General features: G+C 38.4%; 1 protein-coding gene across 6 annotated transcripts; it reads right to left on the minus strand.

Annotated features, from left to right (window-relative positions):
* On the minus strand, window positions 8071-18170 carry LOC109842740. 6 transcript variants are annotated; one of them, XR_002247367.1, is made up of 8 exons: window positions 18036-18170; window positions 12450-12699; window positions 12178-12262; window positions 10409-10463; window positions 8930-9068; window positions 8765-8856; window positions 8492-8631; window positions 8071-8380 (listed from the first exon to the last, which is right to left on the minus strand). XR_002247367.1 is itself a non-coding variant. In XM_020411612.1 (8 exons), exons 3-7 carry the CDS (start codon window positions 12633-12635, stop codon window positions 8770-8772), a joined length of 552 nt encoding a protein of 183 aa, XP_020267201.1. In that variant the 5' UTR covers window positions 12636-12699; window positions 13828-13913; window positions 18036-18170; the 3' UTR covers window positions 8071-8631; window positions 8765-8769. The 6 variants fall into 6 exon arrangements, 5 of the variants coding, with proteins under 5 accessions (XP_020267201.1, XP_020267202.1, XP_020267203.1 ...); XM_020411612.1 differs by adding an exon at window positions 13828-13913 and having other exon boundaries at window positions 8071-8631; XM_020411613.1 differs by lacking the exon at window positions 18036-18170 and adding exons at window positions 13828-13913; window positions 14010-14110 and having other exon boundaries at window positions 8071-8631.

The following is a 22509-nucleotide window of genomic DNA, read 5'->3' on the forward strand; positions in this document are numbered from 1 at the left end:
GGGACATTGTAGCTACAGTGTTGGCCTTTGTATTTATTGAGAGATCTCAGTTTGAGATTTGCTCTGTTTTGTAATTTCTTGTTGATTAATAAGAAATTTACCGTGTGGCTCCCGAAGACGTAGGCAGTTGCCGAACCTCGTTAAATCTTGGTGTATTTTCTCTATACCGCGTTTTTGCTGTTTTAGGGGTTTTGCGTAGCCCCGACAGGTAAAATTCCTAACAACTGGTATCAGAGCGTGAAACAATCTAGAGGAAGTCAGATTCAAGTGGGAGCCATGGCCGCAGATGAAGGAAAAATAAGACTTGAGAAGTTTGATGGAACAGATTTCAGATTCTGAAAATTACAGATAGAGGATTATCTGTATCAGAAAAATCTATATCAGCCACTATCGGGGAAGAAGCTAGATTCTATGAAGGTAGATGAGTGGAACCTTCTAGACAGACAAGCCCTCGGAGTTATCAGATTGACGTTGACTCGCAATGTTGCATTCAACGTAGCAAAGGAGAAAACCACGGCGGGTCTTATGACAGCCCTCTCACGGTTATTCAATCTGAGAATAGCTGAAGGCGCGTCAGTAGCACAACACCTCAATGAACTCAACACGGTCACAACCCAATTGAGTTCAGTTGAAATTGAGTTTGATGAGGAAGTTCGGGCGTTGATACGTTTGTCTTCCCTAACAGAAAGCTGGAACGTTACAGTCACGGCAGTGAGTAGCTCGTCGGGAAGCACGACGATGTTAGTGATCTGGTTCTCAGTGAGGAGATCCGACGGAGAGAGTCGGGTGAAGCTACAACCTCTTCAGTATTGCATACAGAGTCAAGAGGTAGAAATTCAACCAGAGGGAACGAACGAGGCAAATCAAACTACAGAGGTAGATCAAAGGGCAGGAGGTCCAAATCTAGGAATCCAAGCAACAACTCGAAGGCTATCGAATGTTGGAATTGTGGAAAGACCGGGCATTACAAGAATCAGTGCAAGAGTGCACAGAAGGAGAAGGAGGCGAAGGCAGAGGTGAATGTCACTTCCACTTCAGGAGGAGACGACGCATTGATATGCTCTTTGGAGAGCAATGAGGAATCTTGGGTGTTAGATTCAGGAGCGTCGTTCCATGCTACTTCTTAGAAAGAATTCTTCGAGAAGTATGTTCCCGAAAATCTTGGATACGTATACCTTGGTGATGATCAACCGTGTGCTATCGTGGGCAAAGGTGTGGTGAGAATTAAGTTGAACAGGTCAGTATGGGAGCTGAAGGATGTCAGACATATTTTCGACCTGAGAAAGAACTTAATATCTGTAGGCCAGTTGGCTGGCAAATGATACACCATGACTTTCCATGGAGATGATTGGAAGATCTCAAAGGGCGCAATGATGATTGCCCTAGGCAAGAAGACTGATACCCTGTATATGACAGCAGGCGCACGTTGTTTGATCTCAGTTGCAGCAGGCAATGAGACTTCAAAGCTGTGGCACCAGAGACTCGGTCATATGAGTGAGAAGGGGAAAATCATGCACACAAAGGGAAAACTCCCAGGACTAGAATCAGTTGATTTAGATATCTGTGAAGAATGCATACTTGGAAAACAGAAGAGAGCCAGCTTTCAGACAAGTGGCAGAACCCCCAGGAAAGAGAAGCTAGAGCTCGTTCATTCAGATGTGTGGGGACCAACAACCACCGCGTCTATTGGTGGGAAACACTACTTCGTGACTTTTATCGATGATCACTCTCGGAAAGTGTGGGTCTACTTTCTGAAGCATAAGTCAGAAGTGTTTGAAGCTTTCAGGAGATGGAAAGCTATGGTCGAGAATGAGATCGGTCTGAGAATAAAGAAGCTCAAGACCGATAATGGCGGTGAGTAGGAAGACACCGGATTCAAGAAGTTCTGCTATGAGCACGGGATCAGAATGGAGAGAACTGTGCCCGGCACACCTCAGCAAAATGGTGTAGCTGAGCGGATGAACCGAACGTTGATAGAGAGAGCCAAAAGCATTCGGGTACAGTCAGGCCTACCAAAGCAGTTCTGGACAGAAGCAGTCAACACAGCAGCTTACTTGATCAACCGAGATCCATCGGTTCCATTAGAACACAGAATACCAGAGGAGGTATGGTGCGGAAAGGAGGTAAAACTCTCACATCTCAAAGTTTTCGGTTGTGAATACCAGAGGAGGTATGGTGCGGAAAGGAGGTAAAACTCTCACATCTCAAAGTTTTCGGTTGTGTAGATTACGTGCATATTAGTGATCAAGGCAGGAATAAGCTTGATCCCAAATCAAAGAAATGCACTTTCATCGGCTATGTGAAGATGAGTTCGGCTACCGCATTTGGGACAACGAAAACAAGAAAGTGATCAGGAGCAAAGATGTGATATTCAACAAGAAGATGATGTACAAGGACATGCACAAGATAGATGACTCAGAGAACGAGTCAATATTTGTCGATGCAGATGATGTCCCGAGTAACCTCTCGGAATAACCCAATGCAGAAGGTCCTCAGCCAGAAGAACCTATTGGACAAGATGGTGCGCAAGAGCCAGACGCACTAGCTCCGATTTTAAGGAGATCTTCACGGCCTCCTATACCCAACAGGAGATACATGAACTATCTGTTGCTGACAGATGGTGGGGAGCCTGAAAGCTTTGATGAAGCTTGTCAGAGTGAAGATTCGAGCAAGTGGGAGCTTGCCATAAAAGATGAGATGAAGTCTCTCATCTCAAACCAGACGTGGGAACTAGCTGAGTTGCCCACGGGTAAGAAGGCACTCACAACAAATGGGTGTACCGGGTGTAAGAGGAGCAGGATGGCTCTAGAAGATATAAGGCCTGGCTGGTTGTCAAATGATTCCAACAGAAGGAAGGAATTGATTACACCGATATTTTTGCTCCCGTGATGAAGCTAAATACTATCAGGACAGTGATGAGTATTGTAGCTATTGAAGATTTTTATCTCGAGCAATTAGACGTGAAGACGGCGTTTCTTCACGGAGATCTAGAAAATGAAATATACATGCACCAGCCAGAAGGTTTCTCAGAAGAAAAGAAGAAGAACCTGGTGTGCAGACTCAAGAAGAGCTTGTATGACCTGAAACAAGCCCCAAGGCAGTGGTACAGGAAGTTTGACGGCTTTATGCACAAGGAAGATTTTCAGAAGTGCAACGCCGACCACTGTTGCTACTTCAAAAGATATCAGTCCAGTTATATCATCCTACTGTTGTATGTTAATGATATGCTAGTTGCAGGTGCAGATAAGAAGGATATCAGGAATTTGAAGCAGCAGCTGTCAAAGGAGTTTGACATGAAGGACTTGAGTCCAGCAAAGAAGATCATTGGAATGCAAATCACGAAAGATAAGAAGAGAGGTCTCTTGCAGTTATCTCAGACGGAGTACATCAACCGTGTTTTGCAAAGATTCAACATGAGCGACGCCAAGCCAGTGAGCACACCCTTGGCCAGCCATTTTCACCTATCGAATGATCAGTCTCCTCAGTCAGAAGAAGAGAAAGAGAGTATGGCTAAGGTCCCTTATGCCTCAGCTATTGGAAGTTTGATGTACGTAATGGTCTATACGAAACCAGACATTAGCCATGTAGTGGGAGTGGTCAGCCGGTTTATGTCGAATCCAGAAAAAGCTCATTGGGAAGCGATCAAGTGGATTCTGAGGTATCTACGAGGCACCACACAGAAGTGTTTGCACTTTGGTAAGGGAGAGGTGGAAGTGCAAGGGTACGTAGATGTAGATTTTGGAGGTGAAGTCGATCACCGAAGAAGCACTACCAGCTATGTATTCACTGTTGCAACTACAGCTGTTAGTTGGATGTCACAGATACAGAAGATTATCACTCTATCCACTACAGAAGCTGAGTATGTTGTAATGACTGAAGCCAGTAAAGAGATGATATGGCTTCAGGGTTTGTTAACAGAGCTAGGATTCAAACAGGAGAGGAATGTCCTGTACAGCGATAGTCAGAGTGCGATTCACTTGACTAAGAATTCCGCATTTCATTCTAAAACGAAGCATATTGGGCTTCGGTACCACTTCATCAGATCCCTGTTGGAAGATGACGTGTTAAAACTGGAGAAGATTCCAGGAAGTAAGAATCAAGCAAATATGTTAACAAAACAGTGACCATTCAGAAACTGGAGTTGTGCGCAACTTCAGTTGGCCTTCATGCATAAGTGATGAGGGCGGAGCCACACAGAAGGAGATACTTGTTGAGATAACATACTGACGTCGGTTTGGTCTCCAAGTGGGAGATTGTTGGAATTGGAGTGTCGACCAAACCTTAAAGGCGAAATCCGCAGCTGCAGGCGAGCTCACGACCTTCAGGCGAGCTCGAGGAAACCAACAGGAAAGATTTGAAGGCGAGAAGCTTCAGGCGAAGTTGGACGAGCTCGAGCAGGCGAGGTCGAATTGGCGATCTCCAGGCGGGCTCGCGACAAGTTGCAGGCGAGATTGGAGAACTTCTTGCAGGCGAGTTCAACAAGAGACAAGCGAGCTCGAACTCCTCGTAGGCGAGATCGTTGACAGGCAACGACAACCTGTCGCCAGCTATCCTAGGGTTTCCCTATAAAAGGGAAACCATGTGCCCTAGCCCCTATGCTTCACTCAGGCGATTTCTCAGCGACTTTGCCAGCTATCCTAGGGTTTCCCTATAAAAGGGAAACCATGTGCCCTAGCCCCTATGCTTCACTCAGGCGATTTCTCAGCGACGGCGATCCCCCCCGCCCGCTCCTCTTCTTTGTTTTCTCCAGCTCTGTTTTCTCCAGCTCTCACGATAATTGGGTGGAGAATTTTAGGAGGAGGAAATTAAAGAGGGGCTCTAGATTATTATCTCCAGCTCTCTTAGATTAAAGAGGGGAGAAAATTAAGTGGGAGTTTAAGAGGAGCACTGTAGCTACAGTGTTGGCCTTTGTATTTATTGAGAGATCTCAATTTAAGATTTGCTCTGTTTTGTAATTTCTTGTTGATTAATAAGAAATTTATCGTGTGGCTCCCGAGAACGTAGGCAGTTGTCGAACCTCGTTAAATCTTGGTGTATTTTCTCTATACCGCGTTTATACTGTTTTAGGGGTTTTGCGTAGCCCCGACGAGTAAAATTCCCAACAATTGAAGTCTATCTATTCTGAGATTTAAGATTATATTATCAAAGATTTCTTACTCTACTGCATCAAACTCCCTTTCTTGGGAGAGAACCCTCAAGTACAGCGCTACATGCCATCACCCGCGGCAAGAAATACTCAAATAAATCAGTGATGTTGAATATTTCTAAAATATTCATATCCTCTGGTAAATCATGATGATGTATGCGTGGTCATTGATCTTTTGAAAATTTTGAAAAGGTCCATACTTGTCAAAAAGATTGTTGTAAGTGCCAACTGGGAACCTCCCCTTGGGAAGATACGCTATCACCAAGTCTCCCTCCATGAACACCTTCTACCATCGGTGTCAGTTCGCCATTCTCTTATATCAAGTACTAGATTCTTGAAGCCTTTGGCGCACCTCGTCATTTGGCGCACCTCGTCATGTATCTGTTGGTAGTGTTTCACCATATGTTCCGCGGCAATGCTTCTTCCTGGAACCTTTACTCCTTGACCTCTCCACTGTCCACAATAAGAATAGACTTTGTTTCTATCATAGAAGCTTTGGATCGTTCGGACCCGAATAATGGCATAAGAGGTATCCTATAGAACCCCCAAATCAAACTGCCAAGGCCTCCCTCCCTAAAATAAGGTGACACGCATCCATGTCCACCACATCAAACTAAATAACATCAGAAAAAGACTTTCCAACAGAAAAAAAGATTTTAACAAACCTCCGTAAAAAGTCATGTTATGTCCCTTTTGGATCCATCCAATCTTGTCGGCGGCCCCAATTTGTTGGCAATATATCTCCGGACATGATGTTTTCACTATATCCATTGTCAATAATGACATCACACGCCCTTTGTTGGACTGTGCATCTTGTTTTGAAAGATGTTGTGGTCCTGTAGGCCTGCTTCAACCTGTGGAACGAACAAGAGTCTTTGCACAACCACAGGAGAGATGATTACCTTCCATTTGCATGTTCTTCTACAGGATCACCCTCAAATAAAGATCTTATCCATCCCTTCCATCTCCTTTGTTATCTACATAATTTGCCAATCCTCATTTTGAACAAGCATTGGAGCAGTGTCCTTGGTGCTCACAACGGTAGCAGTGATCACCCTACTGCCTAGCATAAGGATTGTTGGAAAATTGAACTCCAGGTGGCAGAACTGTATTTGAAAATGTCGCCTCTACCGGTGTCTTCCTCGCACTACTAGAACTCCTTTCATCCTCCTCTCGCTAGTCGACACCTTTGTGATTGATTTTGTGGCTATTTCCAAGTGTTACAGCCCGATTGCCCTCTTGAGTAGGTTGGAGTTTTGAAACTTACCCTATCGTGGAGTTGTTCTTCGGCTTTCTCTGCAAGATTGGCATCATGTGCTTCTTCTTCCTCTTCTTCTTGTTAGAGCTATTCTTCGTCACTCTTGCTTTCCGAAGGATTTGGAGTTGTTTGACAATGATTAGGCTAAAGCCTCCTTGCTAGAAGAGTTTCTTGTTGATGACCTAGATCCTCACTATTTCAATTCTCCATTATCGCTCAGGGTCGAGCCATTTGATCTGAAATAGTGTCGGGTGTCAACCTTTCGCAACATGGTGTCGACCTTTTGTTGTAGAATTTCAAACTCAGGAGGGAGGATGGGATTGTTACAAGCCATCACGAATTAGAAATTTGTCGCTCTGATACCACCTGAAGTGGCAGAAGAATGGGTTGATAGTTTCATGCCACCAAAAAGTCTGCGGATGTGTTTGCCTGATTCTACGAGCGAAGATAATCTCAAATTCACGGCGCGTTTGAATCCACAAACGTTGGAATCCACTAGTTGAAAGAGAAAAACCTCTAGATTATAATAATAATATTCATTATTTCAAGCAAGGTTTTAAACATCGGATATCTGAGAAATATCAAATGGCCAAAATTCATATCAGATTGTGGATATCGAGGAAAAATCAGGGGTGTGGTACATATCGAAATGTCATAATATATTGCATATATAGTATAATGCACTAAATTGTAATCTCAACATACTTAATAAAAACTAAGCATCTGAAATGTAAGTAATATATGTTTAGGACCACTAATCAACCTTGTAGAGCAAACAAATGTACAAATCAATATTACAACATTTCATCTAAATTTTTTTAGGCGAAAATGTCATTTGATATAATGAAAAAAATCATGATATCTCGCGCAAAATTATCAAACACAATATATTATTTTGCAACAAGCTATATAAAAGAATAGATTGGTCAACATATCGGCTAATATATCAGCCATATCAGGGATATATCACCCAAAATTGCCAAAAAGCGGTAAAGGATATTTAGAGACCAAATCCGTTGACACAAGCGCTATATAGAGATACATTGAGGGATATATCAGGCCATGTCGGGAATGTTTAAAACAATTGTTCCAAATGAGAACATTGGGTGCCTTTAAATAGGCCTACACTTCCTTGATAAAAAGAAAATCTAAACCCTGCATTGAAGAAAAGGAAATTTAAACTAAGAAAAAAAATCTAAAATCTCTCCTAATTTATTTTGAGATCTCTCCTAACTTTTTCTTGAAAGAAAAAGAAATCTAACTAAGGAAAGAGATAAAATCTTTCTAATTTACTGAAATCAATCTATTCTGAGATTTTAGATAATATTATCTACGATTTGTTACTCTTCTGTATCACCTGGTTTCTAGGTGCGAGGACTAGTTGAACAATTGAGCCTCTGAATAGCCAAAGTGAAGTTGAAGACAAAGCCATTTATTCACCATACCGAATCATGTAAACTATACATGGACCTATTTCAAACTTCAATATAAACGCAAGCGTCAACCTAGCTGTAAATAAAATACATAGACCTATTTCAAACTTCACTATAGACGCAAGTGTCAACCTAGCTGTAAATAAAATACATAACAACCGATACGAAGTGTAATTAAAATCAGAGTAAGCTCTACATGGACCTTTTTCAGAATTACTATTTTTCTGTGCATATTGATGAAGGAAAACAAAGAAGAACGAATAATAAGTCAATCCTGACATTTTGAGCTGCGGATTGTTCACGTCATTTAAAATTCCACAATGATATCCATGTGATAATAAGGATGATGTTATATATATATATATATATTCACCCCGTTATATCCAGAATAGAAAGCATTTATAGGCAAATTGGTGGTATTCGGCTTTGAGTTGATAACGAACAACTTTCCCAATCAAAACAAAATATCATAGATGATCACTGAACCTGCCAACTAAAGATGATTGAACCCGCATGCAGTGGGACTTGTCACCTGCGCCGGGTCTACGGCCATAGATTAGCTTTAGGATCTAGACATCATTGAACAGGCGGACAAGAGGGCCATGATTGACTCAGCCTTCCGAGGACACGGATAAGGTGAGCTTGAGTCGTTACCTGGCAAGAAGTACGAGTAAGACGCTAAACCAAACTGCAACGCTCCATATGCCAATTTTCCACGTCACAATGATGCCATGCGTGAACATCCCAACATCGTTAGGTTTTACGGAGATATGCGCTCATGCATTGATATAGCACTGTAAAGATACATATATAAATACTACTCAGATTTTTTTAAATGGTGGTCACTTGTCACTATTAATAAATGATCCTAAGCATGTGCAGATTGTTGATTATAGCTAATTCAATTTAAGGCCTGACATAAATTACCAGTTTCACGAGGAGCTTGATTCATTGCAATCAGTGGCAGCGCAAAGAGCCTTCCAGACTGGAACCAGCATTTTGAGAGGTGGTTGCAATTCCTGCAGAGGGGATTAAAGTCAGCAAGTTGGAAGTAACTCAATTACTAGTTGATCTTCAGAACCCATCTTTTACCTGAAAAACTAGTAGAAGTTGTTCCTCCTCACGAACAATCAAAGCCAAGGTCCAGTAACAAGTGATGGGGGTTACACATTCATTTATTACTGGTCTAAGAATCTTCCCAATGGGGACAAAACGGCGGCTGATTCTACCACTAGGTTAAAGAAAAGGACGACACACTTTCAGAACCATCAAATGAGAAAATTAAAATATGAATGCTACAGATCGAGATGACATGTTAAGTTGCGAAAGATGGTAGACGAGAGGACAGATAATAGAATGAGCAGCAAATCATTCCCTTAAGGAGAAAACAACCAAGTCATATCAGACTGTTAAGCATAGCCTCTTCCAGACACTACAATCTTTAGATATCAAATACACTCATCAGGGATTATCATCAGATGGAACTAGTAAGAAAGCTCCAAGTCTTAATAAGAAAGCACAAGAAAAGATTCAGAAAGAGGTTTAAAAGATAACAGAAAAGTGTACCAGACATCACAAACATATCTAAGACTTTGGGTTAATTGCAGATAGACCCCATGTAGTATTGTTGTTTTGAAATTCCAACCCTTCTAGTTTTATTTTTGCTGTTAGACGCATGATTGAAATTTTGACTCTTTTACCCTTATGGGGTTCATTTGTGGGAACCAATTTTCTTCGAGAGTAAAAGAGCCAAAAAAATCACTCAGCGGGTTAGAGGGTAGTAAGTTCACAAACAAGGACACTACAGGGGGTCTATCTGAAATTAACGCAACATAAAAGAGAAAACCACTTCTAAGGCATAATGTCTAGATTCTAGTTTGTTTGCCCCTAGCATTTGCAGTCCAACAACTAGATGGGCTTGTGGATGTGATTTCAAGTATCATGCATGATTACTCGAGTGAAAGATGAACTGGCTGTAGTTTGCAGTCCTTGTCGTTGTTATGGTTGGGAAAATTGCCCTATGTGCAATTGATATTGCCTCAATACCACCATGCAAAACTCACATGCACATTTACAAGTGCAACCTACCCACACAAAAGAGTAGAAAAACTAGAAAACTACCATCTACATAGTTGCCCTTTCCAAAAATGAAAGAATAAGTATTACTCCAAGACATGATGTGGATATAAAGAGTTGACACTGAAGTGTTGTACCACAGAACAGAGTCCTCTGAGAATCCAGCATAATATCCCAGCTACCCATTGCATTTATGTACATGCAAAGATGTTTTTATGTATCGAATGAGTAATCCACTTAATCCATCTGATCCAGAATATCATAAAGTAGTTACATGTCTACTCATTGCAATCTAAGCATAGACATAACGGGTACACATTTTAAGACAGTCTCAAAGCCTCAACCATACACCCAGAATATATTCAAGTGTCAAGTGTGACACGGTAGAAAACCTATGAATTGAAGGGCACATAAAACTTCCCCAATTAAATTCTGGCATAATCACAACAGACTCTGCATGATTTAGGGAAAAAATGTGCCCCAGTATAAATATACCTCCAATAGTGAGTTTCCAGCTGGACCCCAAATTCTGGCATAATCACAACAGACTCTGCATGATTTGGGAGGGGAAAATATGTTAAGCAAATAGAGGAAACCATATCTGAAGTTAATACCATCTCATCAAGCATATCATTCTACCTGTTGTGACACACAGGCAAACTAAAGTAGAAAAATGAAGTGTCAGTTGATGTTAAGCAAATTACACAAAACTACTGAAGCATTGTAGTGGATAGTTATTAAATTAAAGATGAATTCTACTAGATGAAGTCAAGTATGTCGTGACTACATTTTTCTTGCATGTAAGTTAACATTTTAATGACAAAGGTACATGCCAGGTGTGTGCCACTAAAGAATACTAACACTAGCATTACCATACTATTGGTTGATTATACAACAAAAACAAAGTCGTTATCCAAGATTTTTGGTGTTGGCTAAATGAAAACTACTTCTCTCCAATCATCTCCTTAAGGGCCACATCCTCTCCATTGCTTCAATCAGCATCAGTTTAAGTCTATCCCTAGTCCTTTATTGCATCTAAGTTCGTATTTTAATGACAAGGTACATGCCAGGTGTGTGCCACTAAAGAATACTGACACTAGCATTACCATATTATTTTATTGGTTGATTATACAACAACGACAAAGTCGTTATCCCAGATTTTTGGTGTTGACTAAATGAAAACTACTTCTCTCCAATCATCTCCATTAAGGGCCCATCCTCTCCATTGCTTCAATCAGCATCAGTTTAAGTCTTATCCCTAGTCCTTCCTACTCCGTGTATTCCTTACATAGACTTGCTGCTTTATGTTAGTTGATTACACATTCTAATACTTTGGAATCAAAGGAACATAACGTTCATAGAGACGTATATGGGCTCAATATGAACCTTCCATTTAACAACCTTCACAAATCAAAGTATTTTCTTCATTTGGTACTTTTAGATGTTGTCCCATGGCTTGCTAACATTGCCAGTAAAGAACCTGCAGATAGTCTAGAAGGAAAAGTATTTTCAAGAACATTAAGGAACCAATTAAGACATAATAATTAGAGATTGAACATAAAGCTTTGTGATCCATTGGCAGTAGTCGACCTTAAATTGATAGGGGAAAAACTCAATGATGATGACAATAAATAGTCCTCAGGAGTTGACTTCACATGGAAAATATGGCTTATCGGCTGATGGAAAAAATGATTTGACAAATTAAAAAAAATTAACCAACAGTTTGATGAAGATTATTTTAGACGATTCTCCGCCCTTTTCCTGTCTTCCTCTCTACAACTACAGTATGCGAATAATTTTAGCACAGAAGCATTAGCATCATTAAATTTGATGTTAGGTTTTTCAGATAGACGTTAAAAACATAGCTATTTTCTCAGTTGTCCTTCATGCTCCACGGTCACTCATGTTTAAAGAGAAAAAAAAGAACCCTCAGGCTTCAGCCTTTTGTGTCCCAAAGGGGAAAGGATAGGATTACTGACACCCACTGTTGTTCTATCCTCGGTTTGTGACAACTAAAAAGTGCACGATAATAGAACTAACAGCCCAAAGGAAAATGAGTAAACATCATTAAGTGTGAAATAAAAAAATGTCAATAAAGTACAAAAGAATGTTACTCATCACTCCATATAGATGTTGCTACAAAAAGGGTAATGCATGCAACAGAAAACAGCTATATCACTTTACACAATGCACCATTCATTTTTGTCAAAGTATACTCATTAAGCACTTCAAAGCATCCATGAGCAAGATTTTAGAAAACTGACCTTTTTTAACAGGTTTGTACTGCAACAATTTGGCAAAGATAATAACCACAAAGATGCTCCAAATGGAACTAACTTGTAACATTTCCTGGTAATTGCATATGGTGCAATGAATTAATGTCACAATATGAGAGCACAAAGCTTGTTAAAGAACATTTCTAACAGACCACCTTTCACAGGTTTCTTCCTATAAACTGTTTAATGGAGATAAGAACCATAAGAAAGCTATTGATAAAATTTACTGAAATAAAAAGCAGACAATGAGTACAACAAACCTTCATCACTAACAAATAACAGGTACTTGCTATCAATAAAAGGGTGCCGAAGTATGATAAAATAACCAGCATCCAGTTCTTTGCAATGGAAATATCATGAATATCAATTGCTTGAGATAGTTCTTTCTGGGACCGGTCATGATGATGATAACTGTACTTGCATTTTGAAAGAAGGAAGTGAGGCATGGCTATGCCAGCTGAAGAGTTTTATCAAATTGGGTCTGCCCTTGTTCATGAATCAGTTAACAGCCTGCATTGCCAAATTTTAATTAAATTAGAACATAGCATTTTATGTTCAGACAAAATACATATTTCACTAAACTTCTTTGTTAGCCTCGTGTAGATGGTGCACAATGATTTCTGAGCAAGCAACCAACTTGGTGCAAAATGATCTCTAAGCATGCAATCTATATTAAACGAGAACATAGAAGAATTTTAATGGCTACTTACGACATGCATATCAAGCTTGTAATACTGGAAATTAACAAGTAGATATTAAGTAAATGTGACATACCAAATAGTTATATAATTGCTCAGAAAAAATGGTGTGAAACAGTATCAGCTAATTTCATGAAGAATGACAACTAAATTGTAAAGTAAGACATTAAAAACATGAAGAATGTAGCTAGACAGTAAAATAAAAAAATTGTTAGATTTCTAGGGGAGATGTATTGGTCATATGATGCCCATTTGAACCAGTTAATATTATCCAAGAATAGCATCAGCGTATAAGAACCAATAACTAAATTGAGTGATTTTCTTGACTTAATTTAAAAAAAAATTGCTGAACAGAATAACAGTTCAGCTTCTGAAAAGTTTACCTCTTAATTTCTATCAGGAACTCTGTGACCACTCTTCATGGTCTCTTGTGGATTTCATTCATATCCTTCCACTTAGAACCCTTTACTTACATACTTAGTAAGCCCTTTCTGATAACGTATCGTCAAGTTTATAGTAGATTCAACTATGATCCAAACCATGTTGATTCAATCCTACCAAACTACTAACCACAAACACATCATAGACAATCAAATGCACAACAAAAACACTAAACCCTTATGTACTCCTTTCTCACGTACTTGATATCCTCACTCATGCATTGACAATTATAATGGAGTTACTGTCAAGATCATAAGTTTGAAGTCAGGAATTGTTTGATAAAGGCCAAAAGTTCACAAGTCAGGGAAGATCTAGAAAAGCAAGGATTGCCATATGTCATGATGGTTAATTTAAGGCATGAATCATCTAAGTCAATATGAAGGGTGCAATTTGAAGCTTTACAGCATATTATAATAGTTTTACGGATCCTTAAAATGCTCGAGAAATTTGGAATTGGATGAATTAATTACATTGAAAACAGATCAAGTGAAGTATTCACCAAATAACAAACACACGACATGGCATGAAGTCAGCAAATATTTTTCTTCTCCCCCTTTCCTTGTTTCTTTTAAACATGTTGGATATCTTCAAGAGAAAAATAAATGTTAAACCTAAGATAACAATATCAAAAGGCATCTTGAACAAAAAAGAAGCTGGATAAGATAACTGCACTCAAAATACCTCTTGAGAATTTTGGCAATTCTGCATATACCTTTATTCCTCTCAGCCAACTGTTGGCCTTCTTGTTTTGATGATGTTTAACAAACAATTTATCACTAACGTTGTTTGTCTAGTGTCTGTGGTTTTTTTATTTATTATAGACAAACAACAAGTTGGAGGATGGATGGAATAGAACATCAACGATCATATTCAATGGAGGTTGACGGAATAGTGGAGTGAAGCCTATGCATTCAAGTTAAGATCCAAGTTCAAGCTTCTTCCGTAATGTTTACCAAGAAGAGCTTCATTGAAGATCACAAGCTTTGGTAAATTAGTTTAGGTGTTATATTATGTGTGTTCAATACTTCAAGCTCAATTTCATACACACACACGTTTATTTTGATTTATTGTTGTTTTGGATTATAGACTTATTAACACGATAATATATCTTTTATCAAGTCTATAAACCTATTGGAAAGTGTTTTGAAACTTGTTTGGAATGAATTTGTCAAAATCAAGTTTTAACAAGTTTTGTTCGTGCATGTTTAAAGTTCATGTTTGTGCATGTTTTTACAAAACAGATGAGTTTTCACAATTGGGAAATACAATTTAAAAAATTCCTTTGTATACATGTTTATATTCATATATACAAACATTTCCCCAAGTTTTACTAATTTTAGACTTGTTTTGTTATTTTCAATTGAATTTACAAAAATGAGTTTTCAGCAGTTTTTCAGAAACTGTATATCTTTGTTAAAAAAAGTTATTTCTCACAAATGGGAAGTGATATTTCATAAATTCTTTCTCTGACATGTTTATATACATGTTTGGAAACTTCCCTCAGAATTTCATGATTTTTGGAGTTTTTTTACTGTGCCCAATTGATTTTACAAAATCGTGTATGTCAGCAGATTTCGAAAACTGTATATCTGTGTTCAAATAATTATTTCTCACAAATAGGAAGTGATATTTAATAAATTCTTTCTCTGACATGTCTTTCTACATGTTTAGATACTTCCGTCAAAATTTCATAATTTTTAAAGTTAATTTATTATTTTTAATTGATTTTACAAAACCAGATACGTAAATTTTCAGTATGCTGGATTTTGGGTATTTTGGTCTTTTCCCCCTATAACGGCTAGAAACGGCTAGTTTTTGTTTTGGAGTGTTTTTGGCTGATGTTTTGGGTTGTTATAAATACCTCATTGTATTCAACTCTCCCACTAACAAAGAGAAAAGTTTTAAAGAGTTTTATAAGTTTGTTTAAGGGTTTCTAAGTGAGTTTAAGAGTTTGGTTTGTGAAGATATTTTCACAAGAACTTGAGAAGATAATCTTTTGGTGTTTAAAGCTTCAATTCATCTCCCTCTCTCTTGTCATCCATTGAAGAAGTTTTCTAAACTCTATATCTAGCTTTATATTCATTTGTTTAATTATCATTTATCAAAGCTAGTTTTTATATTGAGTTTAGATTTGATTTTTCTCATTGTTACACACACCCACTTGAGCTTTTAGTATTTACATACATAGTATAATTGGGATTGTGAGAGATTGCAACATTGAGTTGTGCTAAATTGAGTTCTCATCTATTATAGAGAACAATTTATTTGTATTGTGAACCTAAATTGTGAGATCACATTGTATTACACTAGTACACTGAGAGGAGTGTGTGGTGAGAGACGGTGTTGTCCCAAGAGGAGTGACGTCGGTAGTAAAAGCCTAGAGAGAGGTAGTAAATCCGAGCACTTGAGGGAGATACGGGCTAGAGACCAATACTTGAGGTGGTAGTTAGTATGTATACATTGTGAGTGTTGTAGAGTTTTCGGTTAGCTAGAAAACCGAGTGTGTAGTGAAGTTCCGGCTTCCAAACCGGGTGTGACGATAGTGAAGATCTCCTCGAGGTGAGGAGCGGAGACGTAAGTCGTGGGGACCGAACTCCGTGATCATATTGATTGTTTGAGTTTGTCATTGGCGTTCTTTTACATTCATGCTTATTGTTTATATCGCATTTGTCATTTGCTTTTAGTTTATATTATCCACTATCTTGTTTATCTTGTTTATGTTTATATCACCCTTAGTTTCATATCCTTACATATATATCTCATAATATATCTCTTTGCTAGGATATATCCATTTGTTCATATTGTTTATTCTTGCACATAACTCTTGTATATCTATCTTGCAAGAATAATTTGTTTTAATTAGCATAAAATCGGATTAGATTAGCATAAGACCCTATTCAACCCCCCCCCCCCCCTAACAAACTTGTTATCTAACTTGCCTATAGACAATCTTCTCAAAATACCTCTTCTACAACAAGCTCAGATTGTCAACTTCTAAAATATTGCAAAACGCATCACTATACTCGTGAATCTCTTTATCAAAACCATAACTATTATCTTGCATTTCCTCTCAAATTTCAACACAACCAAGATTCCCCAGAGTGCCCAGACCTCTCGATACCAATAGTTTATAAGATTTCACTACTTTTTTGCAAAAAAAATGTCATAGCACGATGAGGTGGCTCAAAGCTAATACAAGGATGAAAAAGAGGTCATCATCCCCGTATCAAGGAAAACTCCTTGACCAAGCATCTCATCAAACAGTCTGAAGACCATCTGTTTCTCTCACTTTCAAGCACGCATTAATCAAACTGTTATCGATATTTCACAAGTTTCCAACCCGGACTACAGCGAAGCAGTTCTTCTCAAATAGGTGAAGGATACTATCTATCCTCCCAGGTCATCCTATCACAGGGCATGTCGCCGCTCATCATCTCCCGAAAGCTCTCGATCTCATCAATTCAGCCAAATGTAGCCTACACAAAAAACAAATCCGGGAGAAGACTAGCCTACCCACCACCATTAACCTCATTATCACCTGATGGAATTAAACAACAAATTAGCAACTCTAATATAAGACAAACTAAACGCATCAGCAACACATTTAAACCATCAAGATCAAAAACCCAACCCAAACCTCACAAAACTATCACTCGCCAAATCCAACGGCTCCATCGTGGACCTAGGTCCATCATTCTTCGCGCAAAATGAAAAGAACTAAAAGGAACTGACGAAAGATCTCAGCGGTCAGATGGACAGAGGTGGATCTGGCCTTGAGGTTGAGGAGCGTTGTGATCAGTTAGAGTGATTCTCGAGGTGAATTTGGGCGTTTAGGTTTCGGAGAAAGGAGAGCGGACGGTCGTCGATGGTTTTGAGAGGGAATCGAAGGATGAAGAGGGGGGAGAGGGTACCTGAGGATAGCGAAGGAGCTGAATCAGTTGGATGCAGTGTAGAGGTTTGTGCAAAATATTCATCGCTGTTTTGAGAAATTTTCTATAAATCTCTCAAATAAAATATATATTTTTAATAAATCTTCCAACTTTAGAATTTCTCTTAAATAGTTTTCCTGTATTTCATAAAGTTTTAATAAGTCCCCCAAAATCTAAGAGTATGTTTGAATATTATGGTGTTTTCCTTGTTTTGTTTTTTTTAAAAAAACATAATGGTGTTGTGTGTTTCTCGAAAACCATTTTCAAAACACCGTTTTGAGTTATTGATCAGAACTAGTTTGAACTCATGTACAACCCTTTATACTACCAAGTTCACCCGGCGATGGAAAAAAGGAAAATGAAATAATGATGATAAAAAAAACTCAAAAAAAATCCTAATGTAAGAACTAATAAGATAAATGCATTCTACTTCACCGTAAAGAAATAAAAATTAATAGTATCTTTCAAAAGAAAAGGGTTATGCTCTTAAAGAAATATGAACACTTTGCTTCATTCGCCATTAGAGAAATCAGGGAAAATTAGGGAAAGGGGCGAAATGAATTAAACCTAACAAGGAAATCCAACAAAACAGCTCGTCGTATTTGGGACAAAAATTAGGGGGAAATAAAAAATTAGGGCGAAACGAAATCCAACTGTAATCTTTCACAAAACCCTCATATACTTTTTTTCTTCCCCTCACTTCCTCCTTCATTTTACACGAGTTTATTATAAAATTTTGCCTATTTTTTTTTACTTGTTTGAACAGAGAGAGATGTACCATTTGACGGAGATCTGAAGATGATAGCAGCCCTCGAGGACTTCCGACGGTGGCGACGGACTTCCGATGCCATGGAAATGGGGGCACAAAGGGAAGGATTGCTTTGTTTGGGTTCTTATTTTGTTTATTAAAATATTTGATATTTGGGCAGCTTATTTAAATACATGTTAGATTTGGGATACCAACCCATAAAAAATGTGGTGTTTTTGCATGTAGACCCCTCAAAAACTTCATGTTTACAAATTTATCCTCTAAAATTAGGTATTTACAGTTTTATTTATTAAACTTGAAAATACTATAAACATATTGGAATTTTTTTGACATTGTACTAATTAGAAACTAATTAGAAACCAACATGATTGAGTTGTAGGGTAAGAAAATCCAATATGAGAAAATTTAGGATAATTGCTAATCTAAAGATCTAGAGAATAAATTTGCATATATGAAAATTCCGAGGGGGTACATATATGCAAGAACCTCTAAGGCTATGTTTGGGAACTAAGATTTGGATTTGGAAGCTTGATTTAAAATCAAAGGATTTTAAATATAGGGTTTGAAATCCGTGATTTGATAGAATCTTTCGTTTGAATGTCTTCACTAAATACAAGAGTTTGAAATCAAAGATTCAAAATCTAGTGTTTAAATGCACTTTATTATACATAAATTTGGATTCGGAATTGGCGTTTTAAGAAAATTTATGTGTACTCTTAACTCCTCAATCTTTAAATCAGATACGGATATTATGGTTTAAGTTGAGGTAAAAGTTAGGATAAATTTCACAAAACCCCCTGAAAAGTTTGGCCCACTTGAGATAAACCTTGAAAAGTTTGGAAATGTCACTTAACCCTTGAAATTATTGCATATTTCTAAATCTACTTTCCGATAAGCCCCAACATTTGAAATTATTGCAAACACTAGTATATTTCTTAGAACATTAAGGTAGCTATTTACTCACAGAGCGAGTAAGATTGGCGAGAAAAACTTGAATCCACAAAAACGCAAGTAAATTACTAAACAGACAATTATAGAAATTCAAGAGCATAATCACATCACAGCAACGCTGGTCAAGTGCATCTTTTTCATTGAACATCAAGGAGAAGATGTGTTATAAACTTAAACAAAGTAACTGAATTGTTTTGGATGTCACACAATCATTCAGGCTCATATGTAATACTTCATTCGTTATTGCTAACTCCTAACTAAAACAAAGTAACTAAAAAATGTGCAACAAAATGTAGATAAATTGTGCACATATTAATCAAGTTCCTGACAATAAGAAATCTGAAGAAACAACCTATCGATCCTATTCGATACAGCTTGCATCCAAAAAAATTTAACAAATCCAAATAAGAAATCTAAAGAAGCAACAATATCCAAAAGTACCAAACATAAACTCATATTACCCAAAACGAAACAATAATTTACTACTAAGATATTGCCAATTTGTAGGACTTAAGATGAGTTTCACGAAGGTGGAAGCTCGAAATAACAAAAGTTTGCTCCTGGCACCTACATAATGTTCACATAAAAGCACCAAATTGAATGTACATAGCAAATTATTAAGAAAAATATACACTACTAGCGAAACACCTGTGAACAACAAACTTTAACTTGAGATGTATTAACAAATTCTAAAAAGGTTACTTTAGTAATACTAAGTTATGAATAGACCATACTTCAACTAGGACACATCCTTTAGAAACTCGACACCAAATTGAAATCCTTCATGATTCCCACAACTAACACCAAAAATACTAAAATGGGTCAAATTAAACAAAAAGTTCAAAAAGTCATCCAACAAGTAGCGTATGTTGGATTTTTTGGTCAAAACCGCTTTCTAAAAATAAGTTTTTAAACTATGTATTTATTAATTACTGGTATTTTTTAGAAATCTTTAGTAGCATAGCGGAAAGTTAAAGTTTTGTTATTTCAAAAGGTCATGTGTTCGAGGCTTACCAATGGCAAACTGAGAATTATTTTTATTTAATTAATCCCTCATAAGTTCTAGTGGGTCGTGGGCCTGTGGGCTCGTGGACCAATGGGCCGGGGATCGGGGCTAATCGAACTAAGGTGCTAAGTGGCGCTTTGTAAGGCGCACTTTGTACTTCGCACGGAGACATCAGAGCTAGGTGGCGCCACGTTGGCTGCCACTGTGGCCGCCACGCAGGCTGCTTCGCAGCAAGGGAACGTGACTCTCACGTTCACATGAGGAAGTGAGCCTCGCGTTTGCGAGAGGGAACGCGACCTTCGCGTTCGCGTAAGGGTGCGACCCTCGCGTTTGTGAGAGGGAACGCGACCCTCGCGTTCATGAGGATCGACGCGACCCTCGCGTTCACGAGGCTCGACGCGACCCTCGCGTTCACGAGGCTCAACGCGACCCTTGAGCTGGCCTTAGAGACCTATAAATAGTTCCGCTTAGGGATAGCTCTTGGTGATACGAAAAACACATTGAAGTATTTAAGTTGTTGTGCTGCTGCTGCAGAGTTTGAAAGCGTGCAAGCTTTAGTTTGTTCCTGAAGGAACAGAGCCCTGAACCGAAAGATTATTACAGACCGAAAGATCTTTGTCTTAACTAAAAGGTTTTTGAATCGAAAGATTTTAACAGATCAAGGAGATATTTGCCTGAACCGAAAGGTTTTAACCGAAAGGTTTTTGAACTGAAAGGTTTTAACAGATCAAGGAGATCTTTGCCTGAATCGAAAAGTTTTAACTGAATGGTTTTTGAACCAAAAGGTTTAACAGATCGAGGAGATATTTGCCTTGACCGAAAGGTCTTATAGATCGAGAAGATCTTAACAATACTTGGTCGGTACACACCAGTATACTGTACTGTTGTTCCTGGAAGAAATTTAACCTTGGGATCCTTGCACCGGAATAGACCAAATATTGTTTTAAGCACAGCGTTTCATAAATACACAGAAACTAAACTTGAAAAAGTTTTAAAATATAGCACTTCAGCTCCCTAACAGATTTATCTGTTTTATTCCAGATTTAGCCATAGTTGACAACAATCTTAAAGCAATATTTTTGTTCTACAATGGATCCTGCGAGAACACTTGGAGTAGATTTTCTTAAGTTAGAGAACTTTAACGGATCCAACTTCAACGCATGGCGTCGAAAAGTGATTTTCGGAATGTAACTCCTAAAAATCTACTATGTGGTTTCTGAGGAGAAACCCGACTCTGAAAAAGATTCTGAGTCTGAAGTCTCTTGTGGCTTCAACTGTGGGAAGCAAGCACATTTTGCCAAGTACTGCAAAGCACCAAAGAAGGGAACAACACACAATGTTAATCAAGTTGATAATTATGTGGCTATGCTATTTCAGGTGACAACTCCGAACAACATATCTGGTTAGTGGTTAGACATAGGTGCCACCTGTCATGTCTGCTCCAACAGAGATTTGTTCTTTTCTTATGTTGTTACCAAAGAGAACATATCAATGGTTGATCATTCTGTAGTGCATATTCTTAGAACTGGGATTATGGTGTTGACTCTCTCTTCAAGGAAGACTCTCACATTGAAGGATGTGAAACATGTTCCCTCAATTGCCAAAAGCTTAGTCTCTAGAAGTCTGCTATGTGACGCAGGTATGAGGCTAGATTTTCAAGGAGGAAAGGCTATACTATCTTTTAAGAAAATGTATTTTGAAAATTCATATCGTATTAATGACATGTATAAGATCAGCACTATTGTACCCAACTCAGTTATAAATGAAATATCCTTTTCTGCTTACTCCTCTGTGTTATGGCATAATAGACTGGGATATGTAAATTATAGAAAATTGTCTAGCATTGAGAAGTTAGGATTACTTCTAAAATTTGGGGGTAACAAACCTGAGAAGTGTGAAGTCTGCGCGCAAGAGAAACTGACAAGGAAGCTCTTTCCAAGCGTCACAAGGAGCACCAACCTTTTGGATTTGATTCACTCAAACACTTATGACTTCAAGAGATTTGTCACTCGAGGTGGTATGAAGTACTTCATCACCTTCATTGATGACCATTCTTACTTTTGCCATGTCTATCTGCTGAAATCTAAAAATGAAGCCTTCAGCAAGTTTATCAAGTTTCGGACTCATGTGAAGAAGAAGCTTGGACTTCAGGCAAAAAGACTTAGGAACAACAGAGGAGGAGAGTACCAATCTAAGGAGTCGGAAGCATACTTCAAAGAGCATGGAATCATTGCTGAAACTACTGTTCTGTATTTTTCGTAATCCAATAGGATTACAGAAAGGAAGAATCGCACATTCACCGAGATGGTGAATTCGATGCTAATCACATCTGGTCTACCTACCTGCTATTGGGGAGAGGCTATGCTAATGGCAAACTGGATTCTGAACAGAGTACCCTATTTCAAAACTGACAGTACTCCTCATCAAATATGGTTGGGATATCCAGATCCTTTGGATAATCTCAAAGTGTGAGGGTGTCTCGCATATGTTCAAGTTTTAGATATCAGAAGGCATAAGCTCGGACCA

The sequence above is a fragment of the Asparagus officinalis genome, chromosome 5, assembly GCF_001876935.1.
Source record: "Asparagus officinalis chromosome 5, Aspof.V1, whole genome shotgun sequence".
Classification (NCBI taxonomy): Eukaryota; Viridiplantae; Streptophyta; class Magnoliopsida; order Asparagales; family Asparagaceae; genus Asparagus; species Asparagus officinalis.

Bases quoted from the DNA above. Each gene is read 5' to 3' on its own strand.
- LOC109842740 (XM_020411614.1), bottom strand. From the start codon at position 12,635: ATGCCTCACTTCCTTCTTTCAAAATGCAAGTACAGTTATCATCATCAT. The intron at 12,263-12,449 runs GTTTGTTGTACT...TGCAATTACCAG, and splicing joins GTTATTTGTTAGTGATGAAG to GAAATGTTACAAGTTAGTTC. The intron at 10,464-12,177 runs GTCAGTTTTCTA...CAAATCATGCAG, and splicing joins GTACAAACCTGTTAAAAAAG to AGTCTGTTGTGATTATGCCA.